Source organism: Eubalaena glacialis, chromosome 2, assembly GCF_028564815.1.
Source record: "Eubalaena glacialis isolate mEubGla1 chromosome 2, mEubGla1.1.hap2.+ XY, whole genome shotgun sequence".
NCBI classification, from domain to species: Eukaryota; Metazoa; Chordata; class Mammalia; order Artiodactyla; family Balaenidae; genus Eubalaena; species Eubalaena glacialis.
The window spans coordinates 784602-806028 of NC_083717.1; the positions used below are offsets into that span (position 1 = coordinate 784602).

At 37.9% G+C, this 21427-nt stretch overlaps 1 protein-coding gene across 2 annotated transcripts in view; it reads right to left on the minus strand.

Moving 5' to 3' along the window:
- ODAD2 (outer dynein arm docking complex subunit 2) overlaps positions 1-21427 on the minus strand; it is a 180707-nt gene that overhangs the window by 132702 nt on the left and 26578 nt on the right. For both annotated transcript variants that reach the window (XM_061181520.1, XM_061181521.1), the window contains 3 exons: positions 16098-16300; positions 14597-14695; positions 6724-6871 (listed from right to left, as the gene is read on the minus strand). In XM_061181520.1, coding sequence (XP_061037503.1) covers positions 6724-6871; positions 14597-14695; positions 16098-16300 — 450 coding nt within the window. The remainder of the gene's footprint in view (positions 1-6723; positions 6872-14596; positions 14696-16097; positions 16301-21427) is intronic.

The window sequence follows — 21427 nt, forward strand, 5'->3', positions numbered from 1 at the left end:
CCTCTAGAACTTGAAAACAAAGTTTGCCCCAATATCATACTCCAGGCTGATATCACGTTTCTGAATTTACATTAAAAAGCCCATCTTTCCCCAGTCTTCATACCTGGCCTTCCCGGTGTTAGCGTGTAGGAACATTCAGTTGGAGGGAAAATTACTTTAAAAGTAAACGTTTTTCTCTTTTTGCTTCAAACTTTCCTAACTATTTATCTTCCTTTAATTAATCTTTTTAATCCACTAACTTGGTTGCATAAAATTACCAAAAAAGATGTTACTTTCTTTAAGATTAAAAAAAAAAGCGAATGAAGCAACCTACTTATAAGATGGCAAACTAATATTTAAAGAAAGACTGCCCATTTAACATAACTATTTGATCCATAAACACTGCCTTAGTTGTATGTGCTAGCTCAAGGGAGAGACAGCTACTTTCTGATGAGCTTTTCAGAGGTCACATTCAATCATGAATTTAAAAAACCACAAACATGCCCACCTGCTCCACACTCCTTCCTAAGCCTTTCATTCCTCTGGGTCCCAAAATGGTAGCCCTATTTCTAATGAATAATTGCAGCTTCCATCCTTTATTTCCAACTATTGTACAGGCCTTTCTATTTGGACATTTCACTGTCTTCACACTTAAGCTGCCCCAAACCAGACCCCCCTCACAAACTGGCCGGCCTTCTCTCTTGGCCATTTCTTGGCTGCTCCCAAGGACACTGCCCTATTCCAAGTCCCCAACACACTCTATCAGGGCAACACGTCACTGGCTTCTGGTCTTCTCACTGGGATTCATTTTGCAAACCACCTGCTGCTGAACTCAGCTTTCTAAATGAATGCTTTCATCTTCCTGCTTCCCCAGGTGAGGAGGAGGTACACCTGGGGAAGTGGCCCCGGGGATGAACCCTGGATTCCTCCATCACTGCAGCAAGTACTCAGGAATAAGCCCAGCCGAACGAAGCGCTTCTGAGTAGGGGCAGACGTCTCCAAACCCGCTTGCTAACATTATCCCAGCTGAGCCTGGAGCCGCCGGTGCAGATAGCTTATCCTCAAGTAACAGCCCTAAGAAATGCCTAGAGGGGAGATAAAGAATGATTCTAGACCGAGCCTCTGAGATCCCTTCGAACTGCCCAAAAGCTCACCAACCATTTTCTAGTCTCCTCAATTTTCTCTTGGATTTCCTGATCCTATAGTATTAAATTCCATATGCAATCTACCTTCAAACCACATAGAAATGGATTCCAGCAGGCTTTTAACTATGGGTCCAGAAATTCATTCGTCAGTTTAAGGATACTTACACGAAGGTGCATGAAATGCAGATCTACTTATAATTATGACCTTTCAACATTTTATCTCGTGTAACTAAAGAGTACCTATTTACATTAATAATAATATTAGAATACTTGTGATGAAGAAATCCACCATTTCCAAACAACAAAAAATCCTCCAACTCCCCTCCTATTTCACAAAGGGGTTCTATACATTTCTGATTTAGAAGTGAGTGAAACTTACTGTATTTTTAGAGAGACTCACAGTATTAGTGTGGGGTGCACGCCTTAACAACTGTCTCGCCCAATCGCTGGGATGGATACAAAGCAAAATATTTTCATTGCAAGATTTTGAAGCAACCATGGACAGGGGAGAGAATAATATCCACAGAAAGCGGGCAAATGCAGCAAGGAAACAGTATGTCTACAAGGAGAAGGGGGGCAGGGGAAGGAGGAGAAAGGGGAGGAAGAGAAGGTGGGGGAAGACATCAACAGCAGAGGGAACAGAACGACTCAGGCTCAGAGGGAGGAAAAGCTGTTCTGAAGGACCTGAGAGTGAAGGACAGCCTGGCCCCTCAGGAGCCTTGTTCTGTCACCGTCCCTCCTGAGCAGAGGATGGACAGTCCTGTGTTTACTAGCAAGACACCCTGCAAGACACAGGAATGAGTTTAGTACGGTCTCTCCACTCAAGGAGCAGCTGATAAGACAGACAAGCTGTACTGCGAGAAGTAACAGAAGGTAAGCGCAGAAGGCAGCGGAAGAAGGAGTTTACTACTTCATTCAGAATTAGGGTACAGAGTCATCGGCTGTGTGGGGAAACAGAGATTGGAAGGTTGGTGAGTAAAAATGCAGAGTATCCATTAGTTTAAAAATTAAATTGTGTTCTAAAACTCCAGATTAAAAGCATATATACAGATGCAAAACTTGCAAGTTGAAATGAACGTATGTCAAAGCCAAATAATTGAAGACTAAGTCCCTTTATGGTATGCCAAGACCTGAGCTCATAGCTCTGGATAAATACTAAGCTGTGTCATTTCATCAACTTGTTTGGGTATTAATGAACGCATCAAAAGTTTTCAGCAATCACAGACATTGCTGCACTTGGAAAATGGTAAGTGGAGATTGAGGTCAACGTGAACATTTCTCTGCTGGTTGAAATCTACATTTAAGGCATAATTTTGTACATTACAATGTCAGGTGTATTATTTTGAGATTACCTAGAGACATTCAATTTTGCATTTCATAGACTTTTCATATCCTTTTGTGTCTCCATAGAAAAACATTTATCTGTGTTGAAAATCCTGAAATCATTGGTAGATATACTTTTTCTTTTATTGGCTATGTTAAGAATATTTACCTGTGGGAACTGTAATAATTCCAAGCAATTTACTGTCTGGCCAGAAGTATCACATTTGCACACGATTTACTGACGGGTAACTTGTGCAAGCTTGAGTAGCACTTCATCAATACAGGCTTTCCTCAGCTGTTCTGGGACAGCACCAGTGCATCCCTTTTTGACCCACCATTATATGGATTTATCCTAAATAGTTGAAAAACGCAAGACCGTGATTCAATAATGAGACCACCACGAGACACTCTTAGCCGTGTTCACGGGGAGGGTACTGTGGAGAATGCTGCGCACCACCTACCCACTGTCTGCCCCGTTAAGTCCTCGGGGAGGAAATTCTTTCTGCTCTTAGCACCAGGATCAGTTACACTCACTGGCAAGCGGGCTGTTTTTACCTTATGGTGGAAAGAGTCCCTCACTGTATTAACTCACTGCCTTTCTGCCTTTTACTGGTTGCTAGAATCTTAAAGCAAAAGCTGAGGACCACCTGTGCGGGTGGTAAAGACTCCCCACCTTACGCTGTCTATAATACCAATATGCAACAGAAACAATTACCATTGCCAACAGGTGCTGAGCCCCTGGTGCTAAAGCACTTATGTGTGTCAGGTTTCATTTAATATTCATAATAATCCTAAAATGCGGGCTCTTTTATTTTGCCATCTTAACCCATGAGGAAACCAAAGCTTACAGAGGTCCGCCAGCACCCCAAGGCCGCTAAGCCAGTGCGTGGCAGAAACCCGACTCAGCTGAAGTCTTTCTGACATTGAAGGTCGTGCCTCTAACTGCTCCATTATTCTGCCTCCTGGTCTGGCTGATGCTTCTGCCCCCTTTGATTCTTTATTTCTTTTTACTAATGAAATAAAGTTAATAGACCAAAATTCGCTGCATAAACACCAGGGCTCTTCCAAACCTTCTTCCAAAGGCCATGTCCGAGCCCCAGTGCCTGTCTGGCTCGAGTGCTGGGTGGCAGAGATCTCTGCTGCCAGTTTTTCCCCAGAGGACATGCTCTTCATGAGTAGAGGCTATGGGCAGCCCTGTGGCTCGGGAAAGGACAGGCGGGTCTCCTGAGTCTGGACACTGCTGCCGTGTGTGCTGCGCTGGCCGCTGTGCTGACTGGGGGGTTTGTGCACAAAGACTCCTGCCAAGGCCAGGGGCAGGATCATGGGGATGGAACGCCAGCCTATGCTCCACACGAGTGTTTCCAAATTCTGGCAGATATGAATCTTCCAGATTCCGGAATGAGAAATTGGAATTCCCAGAAATTCTCAGGAATTCGTGAAACCATGTTATTTCATATTTGTTCCTAAATTTTATTTACATGTTACTAAATAATAATGATGACCATAACAGTAAATTATTTCCATAATAAACAATGAATCATTTATTTATGATAGAGATGCTAAAAATTTCAGAGGTTTTCTGTAAAAAAAAAATCTATATATTGCAATAACGTGTAAAAATGATCTCCACCTGTTATCTGGTAACAGAAAACATTAGGAGAACATTAACACAAAATGAATGCTAAATAAAAGCCATTTTAAAAATTGAAAGATGACATTAAAATATTTATCATTTATAAGATATTCTTAAAATACAATTTTAAAATATACAAAGCATTAATTGTCCTATCCAATAGTCTTGATTCTTTTTTTTTTTTTTTTTTTTTTTTTTTCAGCTACAGAGACATCAATGATTTATTGCACAGAGAACTTTACAAGTCAGAGGCAATGATCCTGGAGTGACACCCCACTGTGTATGGCCAACAGCAGGCAGGACAAGGCAGCAATCTTCGCTACACAGTGGAGGAGAAGGTTATCAGTAATAGGGGATTTGACATCAAAAGAGTTCCTTGGTTGCCAGGGCGACTGCTGGAAGGTCTTGTTCTTTGGGTTAGCAACCATTGCAAGGGCCAGATTTTCTTTTTTTTTTTTTTTTGTATTTTTTTGTATTTTTTTTTAACATCTTTATTGAAGTATAATTGCTTTACAATGGTGTGCTAGCTTCTGCTTTACAACAAAGTGAATCAGTTACACATATACATATGTTGCCATATCTCTTCCCTCTTGCATGTCTTGATTCTTGTTTCAGGACAAATATGCCAGATGTTAAAAAATTTTTCTTTCATTTTGCATTGACATTGGTCAAATTGCTGACAGGTTTCCAAAAGCATAGCCAAGTTAGGCGTTAGGGTTTGCATCATATATGCTCATTTCCTTTTTTAATGATGGAAATATTTTATCTGCCTGCCCTGATTCTGGTTGGGCCATTGAGATCTATGTTGTTTCTGCTAATTCAGATTTCAGATCACTTTCTGGGCTCGTGATGCAGTGTTGCACAACCCACATTCACATCTTCCTCTCTTTGCATTTCTTATGTTAAATTACTTGGAAAGAACAAATTGTAATACCTAATATATACAATATAGTGAATATTCAAACACAAAACAATGCCCGGGTACATCCAAATGACGTACCACTCAGATCTCCTGGCAAGCTCAGCAAGGTTACAGAGAATCACAGGTCAAAATTTCAAATTTAACGACTTACTTTACTTTACAAATTTGTCATTTCTTAGAACACCACTAATAGGACTTGCATAAAGTATACGATGCATATTAGCGGATCATTTATTTTTGCAAGAATGACTTGCACGTACACATTATTTAGAGCACGGCAGCAGCTACAAGCGAGGCTGACCGCCTGGGCTGTGACCACTTCACTCTTCCTGGTTCCTGTCCTGACGCCTAGAAATGTCTACCTTCACCTTTGATTCTGCTGCCAGAATTTTCTTTTTTTATAAACTTTATTGAGGCATAACTGGCAAATATAATTGTATCTGATGTGTACAATGTGCTGATTTGATACCCTCGTACACTGTGGAATGATTACCGAGATAATCAACTGGTCTTGCTCTCCATGATGTCAGTAGATTCCTCTGAACCAGTAATGTCTTCAGGAAGATTATTAAATTTTAATTGTCAAATTTTAATTCTAACTTCCCGTTTTCCCCATTTCTTGACTAATTTTTTTGGGATTCAGGATTCAGGAAAACATAAAAAACTTTTTCTGAGAAGTGCTGAGAATTGCCGCTGAGACTGTGTCCAACAGGCAAGCGGGCATATTTTTCTTTTAGGAAAAACTTTTTTGGCTTACTTATACCTACCAGACTGTCCACGCAGAGGGCCTTTGTTGAATTCACCAAAATGTGCATATAGGCTAGTTCACCTGTCAGCTTGGGATGACTTCAAAGGCACAGGAAAAGTACCTTTTAGCAATTTAGGAGTCACATAAATATCTTTAACTATGCAAAGCTTAGCAAATGCAGGAGGACAAGACGAGGTAAGTCAAAATGTTGTTTTCACAAGTACTTCTGGGCTATTGCTTTAGACCTGGCCTCGCCATTTATCAATATCCACTATCCAATATCAGAAATGAATATTAATCTGGGCTTGGGTAAATCATTTTCCTTGCCCCACCCCACATTCAAGGACTTAAATATTGATACACTGTTATATGGGCCATTTATTTATTTATTATTATAAAATGTTTTCACACATGGGATATTACTTGAGAGTAATGGAAATGGACCAATACATATTTTAAGCACCTACAGTGTATCAGACACCACACCACATGCTTCAAATGTGTTTTCTCAGTCCTTAAAATAATCCTATAGTGGGTATTACTAATTTCACTCCATGGGTTGGGAAAATTAAGGCTCAAAACCATAACTTTTCAACAGTCACATTGCTAGTAAGTGACACAACCGAGAATTTAGTCTAAGTCCAACTTCAAGACTCCTTGCTCTTTCCACCGCATCATACTGCAGATCATGAAATGGTGGCAAGTCACAATATCTGACGGCTGCCATGGCCCACTGCCCGCTCCCCAGCTAGGGGAGAGGGCTGGTACCTGGCAGCCAAGCTGCTCCATGAGGATGAACCTCACTATCCTCAGGGTAATAGGACCTTCCCCTGTGCACACTTAAGTAGTAACAGGGATACTTACTACCCTTACGTGAAAGAAATATATAGTCAACTTGGAAGCAGAACATACATTTTTAGGAAAAAATTTTAAATAAACATTGCAAACGTAGTACAAAAGGTTTCTCTCTCACCTTCAAATATTTCACCAGCTTCTGAATTTGCCAGTATTCTGACGGCAAATCTGCATTTGCTTCCTGAAGATGGTCAGGTGGTTCTTCATCTTCCTCACTCTCTGAGGAGCTCTCACTAATAATTTCCTCAATCTTTTCAGCACTCTTACTAAGAACAACAACAACAACGTATAATAAGTATGTTTATGCTACAGTATGGACATGGTTATAATGTTACTATTTCAGCAACATGTACATAAGCAATGGATAAGGTACCAACACCTTCTGAGTTCTGGAAGATCTTTGTTAATATCTATATGAGGAGGTGAGTAAACACGTCTCTGTAGCAGATGCATTTCAGTATTATTGCTATGGGTGCAATAATAATAAAGAACATAGCAAGAAATGGCAAGGGTATTAGGTAAATGACCGAAGACTGCAACTTGTCATAGCACTTAAATAACTTAACATGTGGTTATTTATATTTACATTTCTTTTATTTACTTACTTAAAATTGAATACAATTAAAAATTCAGTTCTCCAGTCACACTGGCCACATTGCAAGTGCTCAATAATCATAGGTAGCTAGTGGCTACCGTACAGGACAGCTCAGAAATAAACCATTTCTACTCCTGCAGAAAGTTCAGTTGGGCAGTGCTGCCAGCGCCCCAAAGGGAAGGCATTTATTCCCTTACCAAAGAGAGTTCACTTTATTCCGCACTGCTCTAGAGGCTTCTAACTTGACATCAAGGTCACAGACACAGGCTAGTTCACTCAAGCCCTTGGGAACATACTGAATTCATCCTTATCTACTTTCTTTCTCTCCCTCCTTTTCTCTCTCCATCCCCCCAGGTGCTCTCTTCCATAAAACTCTTTCCTAGTCTTTTCCATTTGGAAGCATTGTAGGAGGGTGGGTAATTGTCAAGTTTCATTATTTTTAAGGTTCTACCATTCTCTTAATTTCTCAAAGGTTTTTCAGCACAGAGAGCTCCAATTCTTGTACTTTCAAAAGTGCAGAATGGTGCAACCGTGCTCTCTGGGCCACAGTCGGGGGAAATCCTGAACTGAAGTGCCTGGAGCTGAGTTTCAGTTTTATGTATCCTCTTGTCCAAAAGATGTCAGGAAACCTGCGTTGGTTAAAGAGGAAAATCTGGTAGATCGGGTCTACCTAAAAATGAAGTAAACCCCAATGTTCACTGCAGCATTATTTACAATAGCCAAGACATGGAAGCAACCTAAGTGTCCATGGACAGATGAGTGGATAAAGAAGACGTGATACATACATACAATGGAATATTAGTCGTAAAAATAGAAGGAAATCCTGCCATTGGTGACAACCTGGGTGGACCTGGAGGGTATTATGCTAAGTGAAATCAGTCAGAGAAAGACAAATACTGTATGATTTCATTTATATGTGGAATCTAAAAATAAAAAACAAAAACAAAACAACAACCAAACTCATAGAAATCAGACTTGTGGTTACCAGAGGTGGAGGGAGGGAAATTGGGGGAAGGTGGTCAAACGCTACACACAGGTATCTGACAAATAAGTGCTGGGGATGTGGTGTTCGACGACATGACTACACTAACACTGCTGTGTGGTGTATCTGAAAGTCGCTTAGAGAGTAAGTCTGAGGGTCCTCATCACAAGAAACAGTTATTTGCAACTACATAAGGGGATGTAAATTAACTGAGCCTATTGCAGTCTTTTCACAATACACGCATGTCAAGTCATAGGGTGCACCATAAGCTTATATAGAGCTGTATGTCAATTATATCTCAATAAAACTGAAAAAAGCCACACATACATACACACACAGAGATATATCAGTTTTTTTGTACATAGCTAAAGCAATGCAGAAAGGCAACTACATGGCACTAAAGGCCTACATAAGAAAAGAGAAGTCTCAATTCAGTCATCTAAACTCACATCTAAAGAAACTAGAAAAAGAAGAGCAAAACAAACCCAAAGAAAACAGCGAAAAGGAAATAATAAAGAGAAGAAATCCATAAAATTGAAAACAGAAAAATAACTTGAAAAATCTATAAAAACAAAAACTGCTTGTTGAAAAGATCAATAAAACTGACAAAGCTCTAGCAAGGCTGACAAAAAAAGAGAAGACACAAATTTCCAGTAGCAGAAATGAATGAAACGTAGCATATCACTACAGATTCTGCTGACAACAAAAGGATAATAAGAGAAAACTATGAACAACTGAACATTAATTTGACAATTTAGATAAAACGGACCAACTCCTTTAAAGGTACAAACTACCGTAACTTAACCAATATGAAGCACGTAATTTGAATAGCACTACAACTATTAATAGAATTAATTCATAATTTAAAAACTCAAAGCAAAAGTCTCCAGTTCCAGATGATTTCACTGGAGAATTTTAACAGGCATAGAAGTACTAACACCAATTTTATACAATCTCTTCTAGAAAACAGAAGAGAAGGGAACTCATTTTATGAAGCCTGATATCAAAACCAAAGTGCAAACAAAAACAAAACACTGTTATTGAATATCCCTCATGAGTGTAGATGCAAATATTCTTAACATACTATTAAGCACACATAATTCAGCTATATATAAAAAGAATGAGCCCACCATGACCAAGTGGGGTTTATTCCAGGAATGCAAGGCTGATTCAGTATTCAAATATCAGCCGTTGTAATCCACCACAGTAACAGCCTAAAGAAGAAAAATGACATGACCGGGCCAGCAAACAGAATCCAACAGCACATTAAAAGGACCATACACCATGATCAAGTGGGGTTTATTCCAGGAATGCAAGAATTCTTCAATATATGCAAATCAATCAACGTGATACACCATATTCACAAATTGAAGGAGAAAAACCATATGATCATCTCAATAGATGCAGAGAAAGCTTTCGACAAAATTCAATACCCATTTATGATAAAAGCCCTGCAGAAAGCAGGCATAGAGGGAACTTTCCTCAACATAATAAAGGCCATATATGACAAACCCACAGCCAATATTGTCCTCAATGGTGAAAAACTGAAACCATTTCCACTAAGATCAGGAACAAGACAAGGTTGCCCACTCTCACCATTATTATTCAACATAGTTTTGGAAGTGTTAGCCACAGCAATCAGAGAAGAAAAAGAAATAAAAGGAATCCAAATCGGAAAAGAAGAAGTCAAGCTGTCACTGTTTGCAGATGACATGATACTATACATAGAGAATCCTAAAGATGCTACCAGAAAACTACTAGAGCTAATCAATGAACTTGGTAAAGTAGCAGGATACAAAATTAATGCACAGAAATCTCTTGCATTCCTATATACTAATGATGAAAAATCTGAAAGTGAAATTAAGAAAACACTCCCACTTACCATTGCAACAAAAAGAATAAAATATCTAGGAATAAACCTACCCAAGGAGACAAAAGACCTGTATGCAGAAAATTATAAGACAGTGATGAAAGAAATTAAAGATGATACAAATAGATGGAGAGATATACCATGTTCTTAGATTGGAAGAATCAACAATGTGAAAATGACTCTACTACCCAAAGCAATCTACAGATTCAATGCAATCCCTATCAAACTACCAATGGCATTTTTCACAGAACTAGAACAAAAAATTTCACAATTTGTATGGAAACACAAAAGACCCCGAATAGCCAAAGCAATCTTGAGAACGAAAAATGGAGCTGGAGGAATCAGGTTTCCTGACTTCAGACTATACTACAAAGCTACAGTAATCAAGACAGTATGGTACTGGCACAAAAACAGAAATATAGATCAACGGAACAGGAGAGAAAGCCCAGAGATAAACCCACGCACATATGGTCACCTTATCTTTGATAAAGGAGGCAAGCATATACAGTGGAGAAAAGACAGCCTCTTCAATAAGTGGTGCTGGGAAAACTGGACAGGTACATGTAAAAGTATGAAATTAGAACACTCCCTAACACCATACACAAAAATAAACTCAAAATGGATTAAAGACCTAAATGTAAGGCCAAACACTATCAAACTCTTAGAGGAAAACATAGGCAGAACACTCTATGACATAAATCACAGCAAGATCCTTTTTGACCCACCTCCTAGAGAAATGGAAATAAAAACACAAATAAACAAATGGGACCTAATGAAACTTAAAAGCTTTTGCACAGCAAAGGAAACCATAAACAAGACCAAAAGACAACCCTCAGAATGGGAGAAAATATTTGCAAATGAAGCAACTGACAAAGGATTAATCTCCAAAATTTACAAGCAGCTCATGCAGCTCAATAACAAAAAAACAAACAACCCAATCCAAAAATGGGCAGAAGACCTAAATAGACATTTCTCCAAAGAAGATATACAGATTGCCAACAGACACATGAAAGAATGCTCAACATCATTAATCATTAGAGAAATGCAAACCAAAACTACAGTGAGATATCATCTCACACTGGTCAGAATGGCCATCATCAAAAAATCTAGAAACAATAAATGCTGGAGAGGGTGTGGAGAAAAGGGAGCACTCTTGCACTGTTGGTGGGAATGTAAGTTGATACAGCCACTATGGAGAACAGTATGGAGGTTCCTTAAAAAACTAAAAATAGAACTACCATACGACCCAGCAATCCCACTACTGGGCATATACCCTGAGAAAACCATAATTCAAAAAGACACATGCACCCCAATGTTCATTGCAGCTCTATTTACAATAGCCAGGACATGGAAGCAACCTAAGTGTCCATCATCGGATGAATGGATAAAGAAGATGTGGCACATATATACAATGGAATACTACTCAGCCATAAAAAGAATCAAAATTGAGTTATTTGTAGTGAGGTGGATGGAGTTAGAGTCTGTCATACAGAGTAAAGTAAGTCAGAAAGAGAAAAACAAATACAGTATGCTAACACATATATATGGAATCTAAGGAAAAAAAAAAAAGGTCATGAAGAACCTAGTGGCAAGACGAGAATAAAGACACAGACCTACTACAGAATGGACTTGAGGGTATGGGGAGGGGGAAGGGCAAGCTGTGACAAAGTGAGAGAGTGTCATGGACATATATACACTACTAAATGTAAAATAGATAGCTAGTGGGAAGCAGCCGCATAGCAAAGGGAGATCAGCTCGGTGCTTTGTGACCACCTAGAGGGGTGGGATAGGGAGGGTGGGAGGGAGGGAGATGCAAGAGGGAAGAGATATGGGAACATATGTATATGTATAAGTGATTCACTTTGTTATAAAGCAGAAACTAACACACCATTGTAAAGCAATTATACTCCAATAAAGATGTTAAAAAAAAAAAAAAGAATATCTGTACAAAAACTATCATCATACTTTCTGGTGAAAGACTGAATGCTTTCCTCCTAAGATTGAGAAAAAGCAAGGACTTTGATCACTGATAGTCAACATAGTACTGGCGTTTCTACTTCTAGATGTAAATCTAACAAAACACGTACAGGACTTATATGCTGAAAACTATTACAAACTGCTGGTGAAAGAAATCAAAGGCTTAAATAAATAGACATACAGTGTTCATGGATTGGCAGAGTCTACATAGTAAAGATATCAATTTTCTCAAAATTGATACAGAGTTTTAATGCAATTTCTATCAAAATCTTCAGTAAGTTTTTTCTGGTAGATATAGCAAGGTCATTCTAAAATTTATGTGGAAAGGAAAAAAGCTAGAATAGGTCAAAACGATTTTGGGAAGAAAAATAATAAAGTGAGAGGAATCACTTTACCATATTTCAAGATTTACTATAGAGCTACAGTAATCAAGAACGTATGGTGTTGGCAAAGGGCTGGACATAAAAGTCAGCTGCACAGAATAAAGACCCAGAAATAGCCCCACACGAGTACACCCACCTGATTTTTGATTAAGGTGAAAAAGCAAGTCAAAGGTGGAAAGATAGCCTTTTCATCAAATGGTGCTGGAGAAACTGAACATCAATAGGTTAAAAAAAAAGGAATCTTGACCTAGGTCTCATACTTTATATAAAATTAACTCAAAATGGATCCCAGTCTTTAATATAAAATGTAGAATTATTAAACTTTTAGGAAGAAAACATTGGAGATATTCTTCAGGACCAAGGGCTTCATGACATCAAAGGCACAATCCGTAAAAGAAAAAATTGATAAATCAGACTTCATCAAAACTAAAAATTGTTCTCTGAGAGGCCCTATTAAGAGGATGAAAAGACAAGTTACAGAAAGGGAGAAAATATTTGCAGACTACATATATAACCAAGGATATCCTGGATAGATAAAGAACTCTCAAAAATCAACATTCAAAAAACAAATGATTCAACTAGAAAATGAGCAAAAGACATAAAGAGACATTTCACTGATGAGCGTAAAGGGACAGCAATAAGCTCGTGACAAGACGTTAACATCACGAGCCATTAGGGAAATGCTAAGACCACGGCGAGTTACCACTACACAGCTTCCAGAACAGCTGAGATACAACACGCAACAATACCAAATGCTGGCGAGGACGAGGGGAAACTGAGTCTCTCATACGTCACTGGTGGGAACATAGAATGGTGCAGCCAGTCTGGACAAGGTAGGCAGTTTCTTAAAAAAGCTAAACACACAATTACTATATATGTCAGCAACTGGGCATTTATCCTAGAGGAATGAAAACTTACATCTATACAAAAACCTGTATGTGATTGTTCATAGCAGCTTTATTTTTAATAGCCAGAAACTGCAAACAACTAAAAGGTGCCTTAATACGTGAATAATTTAAAAAACTACCATTGCATGGTATATCCATACAATGGAATGCCACCCAGCAATTAAAAGGGACAAACTATTAGTACATGCAAAAACTTAGGTGGATCTCAAGGGTATTATGGTGTTGGAAAAAAAGTCAATATAAAAAAATGTATGAATCTATTTATATGGTGGTCCAAAATGACAAAATTATGAAAATAGCAAACAGATGAATGGTTGCTCGGAAGTGGGAGTGACGGGGGTTGTGGCTACAATGGGGCAGCAGGGGGCTGTCTGTGCGGGGTGAACAGTGCTCTAGTCTGGTTGCCATGGTCACCACACAAACCTGCACAGGGTAAAATGACATTGAACTATACCTATACATTGTACCAATGTTAATCTCCTGGTTTTGATCTTGTACCACAGTTACGTAGGACGTAGGATTTAACCATTGGGAGAGGCTAGGTGAAGGGTCTATGGGACCTCTCTGCATTATCTCCACAACTTTCTGTGAATCTACAATTATTTCAAAATAAAAAGTTTTAAAAAGTTGTCAGAAAATTAATAGCTTATTATGTCTAACTCCCCAAAATGGCATACATGTTGTAGAGTGTCTTAAAGTTTGTTTTATTCCAAGTGTGCAAATATAAAATGTGAAATTTCTGCCATTTCTTCCCACTACCACCTTAGAGTAAAAATGGCTGAACCTTCTCCCCAGATATGTCACTTTTGTCATCAAACTGAAAACTGGGTAAGAAGCTTATTAGTTGGCCTTCTATTAATGGTTGTTTTAATGAGAAATAACATTTATCACTTTAGAATTGGCAGAGCCATCAGTGACCAGTAAAGGCTCAGAAAGATGACAATTCTGCTATGACATGATTATTCAGAGGCCAGAGATCAGATAAGAGCCCCGGTTTGCTACCACTTAGTTAACTGCTTTTTGCATTAAATATATTCGTTTACAAAGAGTTAACTAATACCAGTAGATCACTGTATTAAAGTAACTCCACATTAAAAGAATATTCTGTAAATATATTTAAAGAAATCCACTATTACCATTTTTACAGCATTCCTACTCACTGTCAATATAGATATCTTAGGACCCTAATTTGAAAGTAAAACACCATTAACCAGCGTTAACTAGCCTGTTGCACAGGGGTGGCTTTAAAGAACTGGTCATGTTAACAGAAACTCACCGAATTAACTGTGCTCTTCCAGGTGAAGTAGATGGTCTGGACTTTTCAAGTCTTCCTCCATGTTTTTCTTCTTGGGTGTCTCTTAGTGAGCTTTTGTTCCTAAAGAAATATTAATTTTATTAATTACTTTATGCTGACTAACAGGAAATTAAAATAGAAATGTATACAAATATTCCATCATTTTCATGCATCCAAATGATGTGTTTTCCTAACACAGAGAATGACTATGAGCTCCAGTCTCATCTGACACCTGAGAGGTTCCTTTTGTCCTTCAAGCACAGACATGCATTTTATATAACGGAGAAACACTTTGCCCAGTATTTCTTTGTGCTAGAAACAGGTCTTCATAGGCTGCCATCATTGGGAAGGTCCTTCAGTCTGTCCTGGATCACAGTTGCCTGTTTTTCCACCTTGCCCACCTGACATTGCAGCAGGTCCTGTGCCTGATTTTCTGGATATTCTCAAGCTTAGTCTACACCTTGGCATGTACTGGGTTTGCATTAAATACTTGTTTAGTGAATTCTTAATTGAAGAAAATAAGCACATGCAAAAAGCAGTATTTTATAATTCACCTTCCCATTAACAGAGTAGCCCATACATTTGTCATTTTCAGACTCACTCTTTCAAACAGAGCCACAAAGGTCAAACACCCCAAAATCAGTGAGACTCAGAGGAGCAAGCATGTCTCCTCCTTCCACAAGACTCCTCTGTCAGCTCTCCGAGTTTGCGCCCAAAATACAATCACCTGTGGTTCTCAGAATCCCTGCAGGTGAGGGACCCATGTGACCAGCAGGGACCCAGTTCTTAACCCAATAAGGGGATGACATGGAATAAAAATAGGCTGTAACTTGTAACCTAAACTTTAAAAAGTGCTCTAGGTGCTTCTGACTGTTTACGTTTTGGTAACACTGGCCCTTAATCTTTGCTTTGGCACCAATTTACAGAGGGTCCTAAATGGAACTAGGCTTGTATATTTCAGACGTTCATCAAACCAGTGTCCACTTTACTCAGATCATTCATATGTTTGCGGTTCTATCCTTTTTTATAGTATTTACTTAAAGTTCTGTTAATATACAAGATACCACGTCTATGAAGTTTTCCCTAATTAACTACACATAATTGTACATTTAATCACATAATTTAAATTGGAATTCTTCTAACACTTACTTAATCAGGTCCCTACCACAATGTTTACATTTCCCATGGGATTCCTCCATGTGTTTCATCATATTTTTCACGTGTTATTTGCCCTGACTCATCGACCACATGAAAGTGAATTGGGCTCTCCCTCTGTGGTGCTCTGCACAGAAACGCTGTCTGATGTCAAATCTTTCTGCCTGGAACATGAAGAGGGCAGGAAGGAACCAACTTGTATTATGGAGGAAGGTGTGACTATCTCCTCTGTAGCTTTCTCTGATGAAACTAAGTTATGTGAAAAGTTGGGCAACCGTGTGGTTAGCAAGGATGCATCAGAAAACCCGTCACGTAAGTGTCTACATACTCTTTGGCATCAACAGTGGTCTTCCAGTTTAAACTTGGCTCTAATCTCTTGGTCATCTGACTCCTTCCCAAACTGATTTGCTTCTTCTCCAGTGCACTCCTGCGGGAAGCAGTGCTAGCTTTACGTAAAGCGGCTGCTTCCTCCTCAGGTGCCTCATTAGGCTGATCCTTCTCCTTTTGCTGTTCTTCATTGAATCTACCCTCCTTTAATTAAAAAAAAGAGCATATTTTTACAGTGATATCACTTCTGAATTATCTCATGTTGTCTGAAGATTCACCCTGGCGATAAATTCAGTCAGGAAGTCTCAAGACACTCTAACTTGTGTTGCTTAGCAACACAAATTGAATCTGGGCAACTTCAAGACCAAGGCCTCTATTGGAGTTAGGCTGACAGTGATGGGATGGTCCTAAACTCACACCCCTGCTGCAGCCCACACGGATACAGCAGCGGGCCTGGACCAACTCGCTCCTCACCACCACCAGAAAAAAATTACACTTAAACCCTGTAAAGACTGGGACACATCTTAGTCAAATTGCTGAGACCAAGGATAAAGAGACCATCTTGCAGGTAGCCAGAAATAAAAGACACATTATAGACAGAAGAAGAAACGTAACAATTAAAAGAGACTTCTCATCAGAGACAATGCAATCCACAAGACAAGGGAGTGATATAGTTAAAGTGATGAAAGGGAAAAAAAACCCATATCCTGTCAACCCAAAATTCTATACAGAGAAAAAAAATCTTTTGAAAATGAAGGTAAAATAAAGACTTCACAGATGAAAAAAAGCTGAGAGAATTCACTGTCAGAAGACCCAGGCTAAAAAAATTGTTCATGAAGCTCTTCAATCAGAAGGGATCTCATACGAGACAGAACATAGACCTACACAAAAGAATGTAGAAATGGTAAAAATAAATATAAAAGATTCTTTGTGATAAGGGGTTGATAGTATGTCAAAGTAAAATGTATGACAACAATAGTACAAACACAGGGAGAGGCATTCGAAGCACACTCTTGTAAGTCTCTTAGACTACTTGTGAAACTGTATAATACTGTTCAAAGGCAGACATGGTAAATTAGAGACATATATTATAAGCCCAATTGAGATGTTTTTTAAAAAGTATAACTGATGAACTAACTGCATATACAAAATGGAATCATTTCTAAAACTTCAGTTAATTCAAAGGAGGAAGAAAAAGAGGAGAAAAAGAACAAAGAACAAATGGGACTAATAAAAGCAACAAGCAAAATAGTAAATTTAATTCAACTCTATCGGTAGGCACATTAAATGAAAATGATTTTAAAATGTCAATTAAAAGAAATCATCAGAGTGGATGAAAAAGGAAAACCCAATTATTTGTGGTCTAAAAGAAACCATTTTATATGTAAAGATATAAATACACTATAAGTAAAAAGCTGGAGAAAAATATTCCATGAAACCAATAATCAAGAGAAGCAGGAATGGCTACATTAAAATCAGACAAAATGGACTTCAAAACAAATAATATTATCAGAGATAGAGAGACATATAATGACCAAGAGCCAATTACACCCAATTCTAACTGTGTGTTCACCAAACAATAGAATTTCAAAAGATGTAAAGCAAAAATAGAACTAACCGGAAAAACAAATAAATCCACAATTAGGAGACTTCAAAACCCCCCTCTCAGTAATCAACAGAATGAGCAAAACAAAACTTAATAAGAATATAAAATACCTGAGGAAGGCTACCAACCACCTGGATGTAATTGACATTTATAGAACACACCACACACAGCAGCAGAATACACGTTCTTCTCAAATGCACAAGGAAAAATTCAACAAAACAGACCATATTTTAAGCCATAAAACAAACATCCACAAATTTAAAAGAACTAACATCATACACAACATCGTCTCATAATAAAATGGAAGTAAGCTACAAATCCATAAGAAGATATATGGAAAATCCTCAGATATATTGATTTGCATGAAAACATATCAAAGTCTATGGGACACAGTTCATATGCTGCTTATAAAGAAATTTACAGCATAAAACTTTATATTACAAAATAAAGGTCTCAAATCGATGCCTAAGCTTCCAACTTAAGAAATTAAATAAGAAGAGCAAATTAAACCCAAAGAGAGCAGAAGAAAGAAAAAGTTAAAGAGCAGAAACAAAATAAAATAGAAAGCAAACAATAGAGAAAATCAATGAAACAAATAGCTGTTCTTTGAAAAGATCAATAAAATTTATCACTTCTTTCCAGACTAGTCAAGAATAAAAAGAAGATATAAATGACCAATATTAGGCATGAAAGAGGGGTTATCACAGCAGAGCCTCCAGACATCAGAAGATAATAGTGGAGTATTATACTTGATGCCAATATATGAGGTAAGTTAGATAAAATGTGCAAATTCATTGAAAGACACGAACCACCAAAGCTCAGTAAGAGAAAGAAATCTGAATAGTTCTATATCTACTAAAGAAATAAAATTCTCAACATAAAACCTTTCAACAAAGAAACCTTCAGGTAGAGATGGATTCCTTGGTAAATTCTACCAAACATTTAACAAAGGAATAAGATTCAATCTACATAAAGAATTCCAGAAAGAAGAAAAGAATAGTGCATACTTCCCAATTCATTCTGAGGCCACATTACCCAGATACCAAAAATAGACAAAAACATTAAAAGATAACTACTAACCCATATCCTTCATGACTATAGATGCAAAAATCCTCAGTAAAATATTATCAAATTACATCTAGCAATGTCAAATAGGGTAAGACATCATGACCAAGTAGGATTTATCCCAGGATTCAATATTAGTTCAATATTCAAAAATGAATGACTATATCAACAGACTAAAGAAGAAAAATCATGTGATCATCTCGAGATACAGTAAAATCACCACCTCCAAGTAGTAATAGGCTCATCTCCCATGGTTTAAGTTGAGGCCCCAAGGGAAGCATGTAATAAAGCACCCTCCCCCTCCTAGCCAGGTGAGTGTCAGCAGAGGCCCAGTGGGGAGACTGAACTTCCACCCCCTGCCCAGTGGTAATGAGGCACCCTACACCACCAGGTTCTCAATGGAGTCTAAGCGGGGAACTTGGATTTTTACATGCACTGTGTAGTACCCCAGACCTACACCATGAGACCTATACTTAGAGAAGTCCTGCTAAAACAAAAGATTTAAATAAAATCCAAAGTTTCATAACATAATCCAAAAATGTCCAAGACAACACAAGAAATCACTCATCATACCAAGAACAAGGAATGTCACAACCTGAATGAGAAAGGATGATGAATGGATGCTTATACCAAAGTAAAATGGATGATGAAATAATCTCAGATAGATATTGGAATAAGATTTTAAAGTAGCCATCATGAGGCTTCCCTGGTGGCACAGTGGTTAAGAATCTGCCTGCCAGTGCAGGGGACACGGGTTCTAGCCCTGGTCCAGGAAGATCCCACTTGCCACAGAGCAACTAAGCCCGTGAGCCACAACTACTGAAGCCCACACACCTAGAGCCCATGCTCTGCAACAAGAGAAGCCACGACAATGTGCACCACAACAAAGAGCAGCCCCCGCTCGCCGCAACTAGAGAACGCCCGCGCACAGCATCAAAGACCCAACGCAGCCAAAAATAAATAAAATAAATAAATTTATTAAAAAAAAATAAAGTAGCCATCATAAAAATGCTTCAATAATCAATTACGAAGACTTGAAACAAATGAAAAATCAGAAAGTCTCAGCAAATAAACAGATGATATACAGAAGAACCAAAAAGAAATTCTGAAAATGAAATTTACAAACCAAAATAACTCACTGGATAGCTCAGCAACAGGACGGAGAAGACATAGGAGAGAAACCATGAACCTGAAGACAAACAATAGAAATTACCCAATCTGAACAACAAAGAGGAATATATTGAAAAAAAAAATTTTTTTAAATAAATAAACAGGGCCTCCAGATCTGTGGGATCATAGCAAAAAATCCAACAGTCATGTAATTGGAGCACCAGAAGGAGAGGAGAAAGAAGGTCAGACTGAAAATGCATTCTAAGAATGTCTGAAATTTTCCCAAACTTGGAAAAAGACATAAATCTAAGATCCAGGAAGTTGAGCAAACCCTAAACAGAATAAACCCAAAGAAATTCCTGCCAAGACACATAATAATCAAACTCCATAAAACTAAAGTCAAAGAAAATTCTTAACAGAAATGAGAGAGAAACAATATTTTACCTATAAAGGAAAAACAATTAAAATAATAGCAGATTTCTCATGAGAAACCATGGAGTCCAGAAAGACTGGAACAACATTTTTCAATTGCTGAAAATAAAGAACTGTCAGCCCAGAATACCATATCCAGTGGAAATATTCTTCAGGAATAAAGGGGAATTCAAGATGTTCTCAGATAAAGGAAAACTAAGAGAATTTGTCACCAACAGACCTACCTCAAAGAATAAGAAGTTCTTAAACAGAAAGGATATGATAAAAGAAGGAAATTGGCAACACCAGAAAGGAAGAAAAGAACAGCAGAAAGAATAAAAGCATGGGTACATACAAAAGACTTTCATTCTCCTTTTGAGTTTTCTAAATGATGTTTGATGGTTGAAGCACAAATTATAACATTGTCTCATACGGTTATCAATGTGAAGGAAATAAAGGCAAATATAAATGAGAGAGGGTAAAGGAACTTGAAGGGAGATATGGTTTCTATACTTCACTCATGTGGTAAAATGTCACACCAGTAGATTATGACAAATTATGTATAATACAATATCTACAACAACCACCAAAAACTCAACACAAAGAGATACACTCAGAACACTATGGAAAAATCAAAATGGAATTCAAAAATAAATGTTCAAGTAATCCAAAGAAAACCAGGAAAAAAAAAAGTGAAAGAAAACAGAAAACAGAAGGAAAAAACAGAAAATGAAACTAAGCTGGCAGACTTAAGCTCTCACATATCAATAATTAAAAGTAAATGATTTAAACACACCAATGGATACATCAATATATAGAGTTTCAGAAAATGGATTTTAAAAATGACTCAACTATATGCTGTCTACAAGAAACTCACTACAAATATAATGATATAGGTAGCTTGGAAGTCAAAGAAAGGAAAAAGATACACCACACAAACGTTAGTTAAAAAAAAGGTAGGAGTGGCTATATGAATAGCAGATTAAGTAACCTTCAGAAAAAAGAAAATCACCAAAGACAGAGAGGGACATTACATAATGATAAAATGGTCAATCAAGAAGACATAATCCTAAATGTGTATGCAGAGCTGCAAACACAAAAACAGATAGAACTAAGAGGAGAAACAGACAAATCTACAA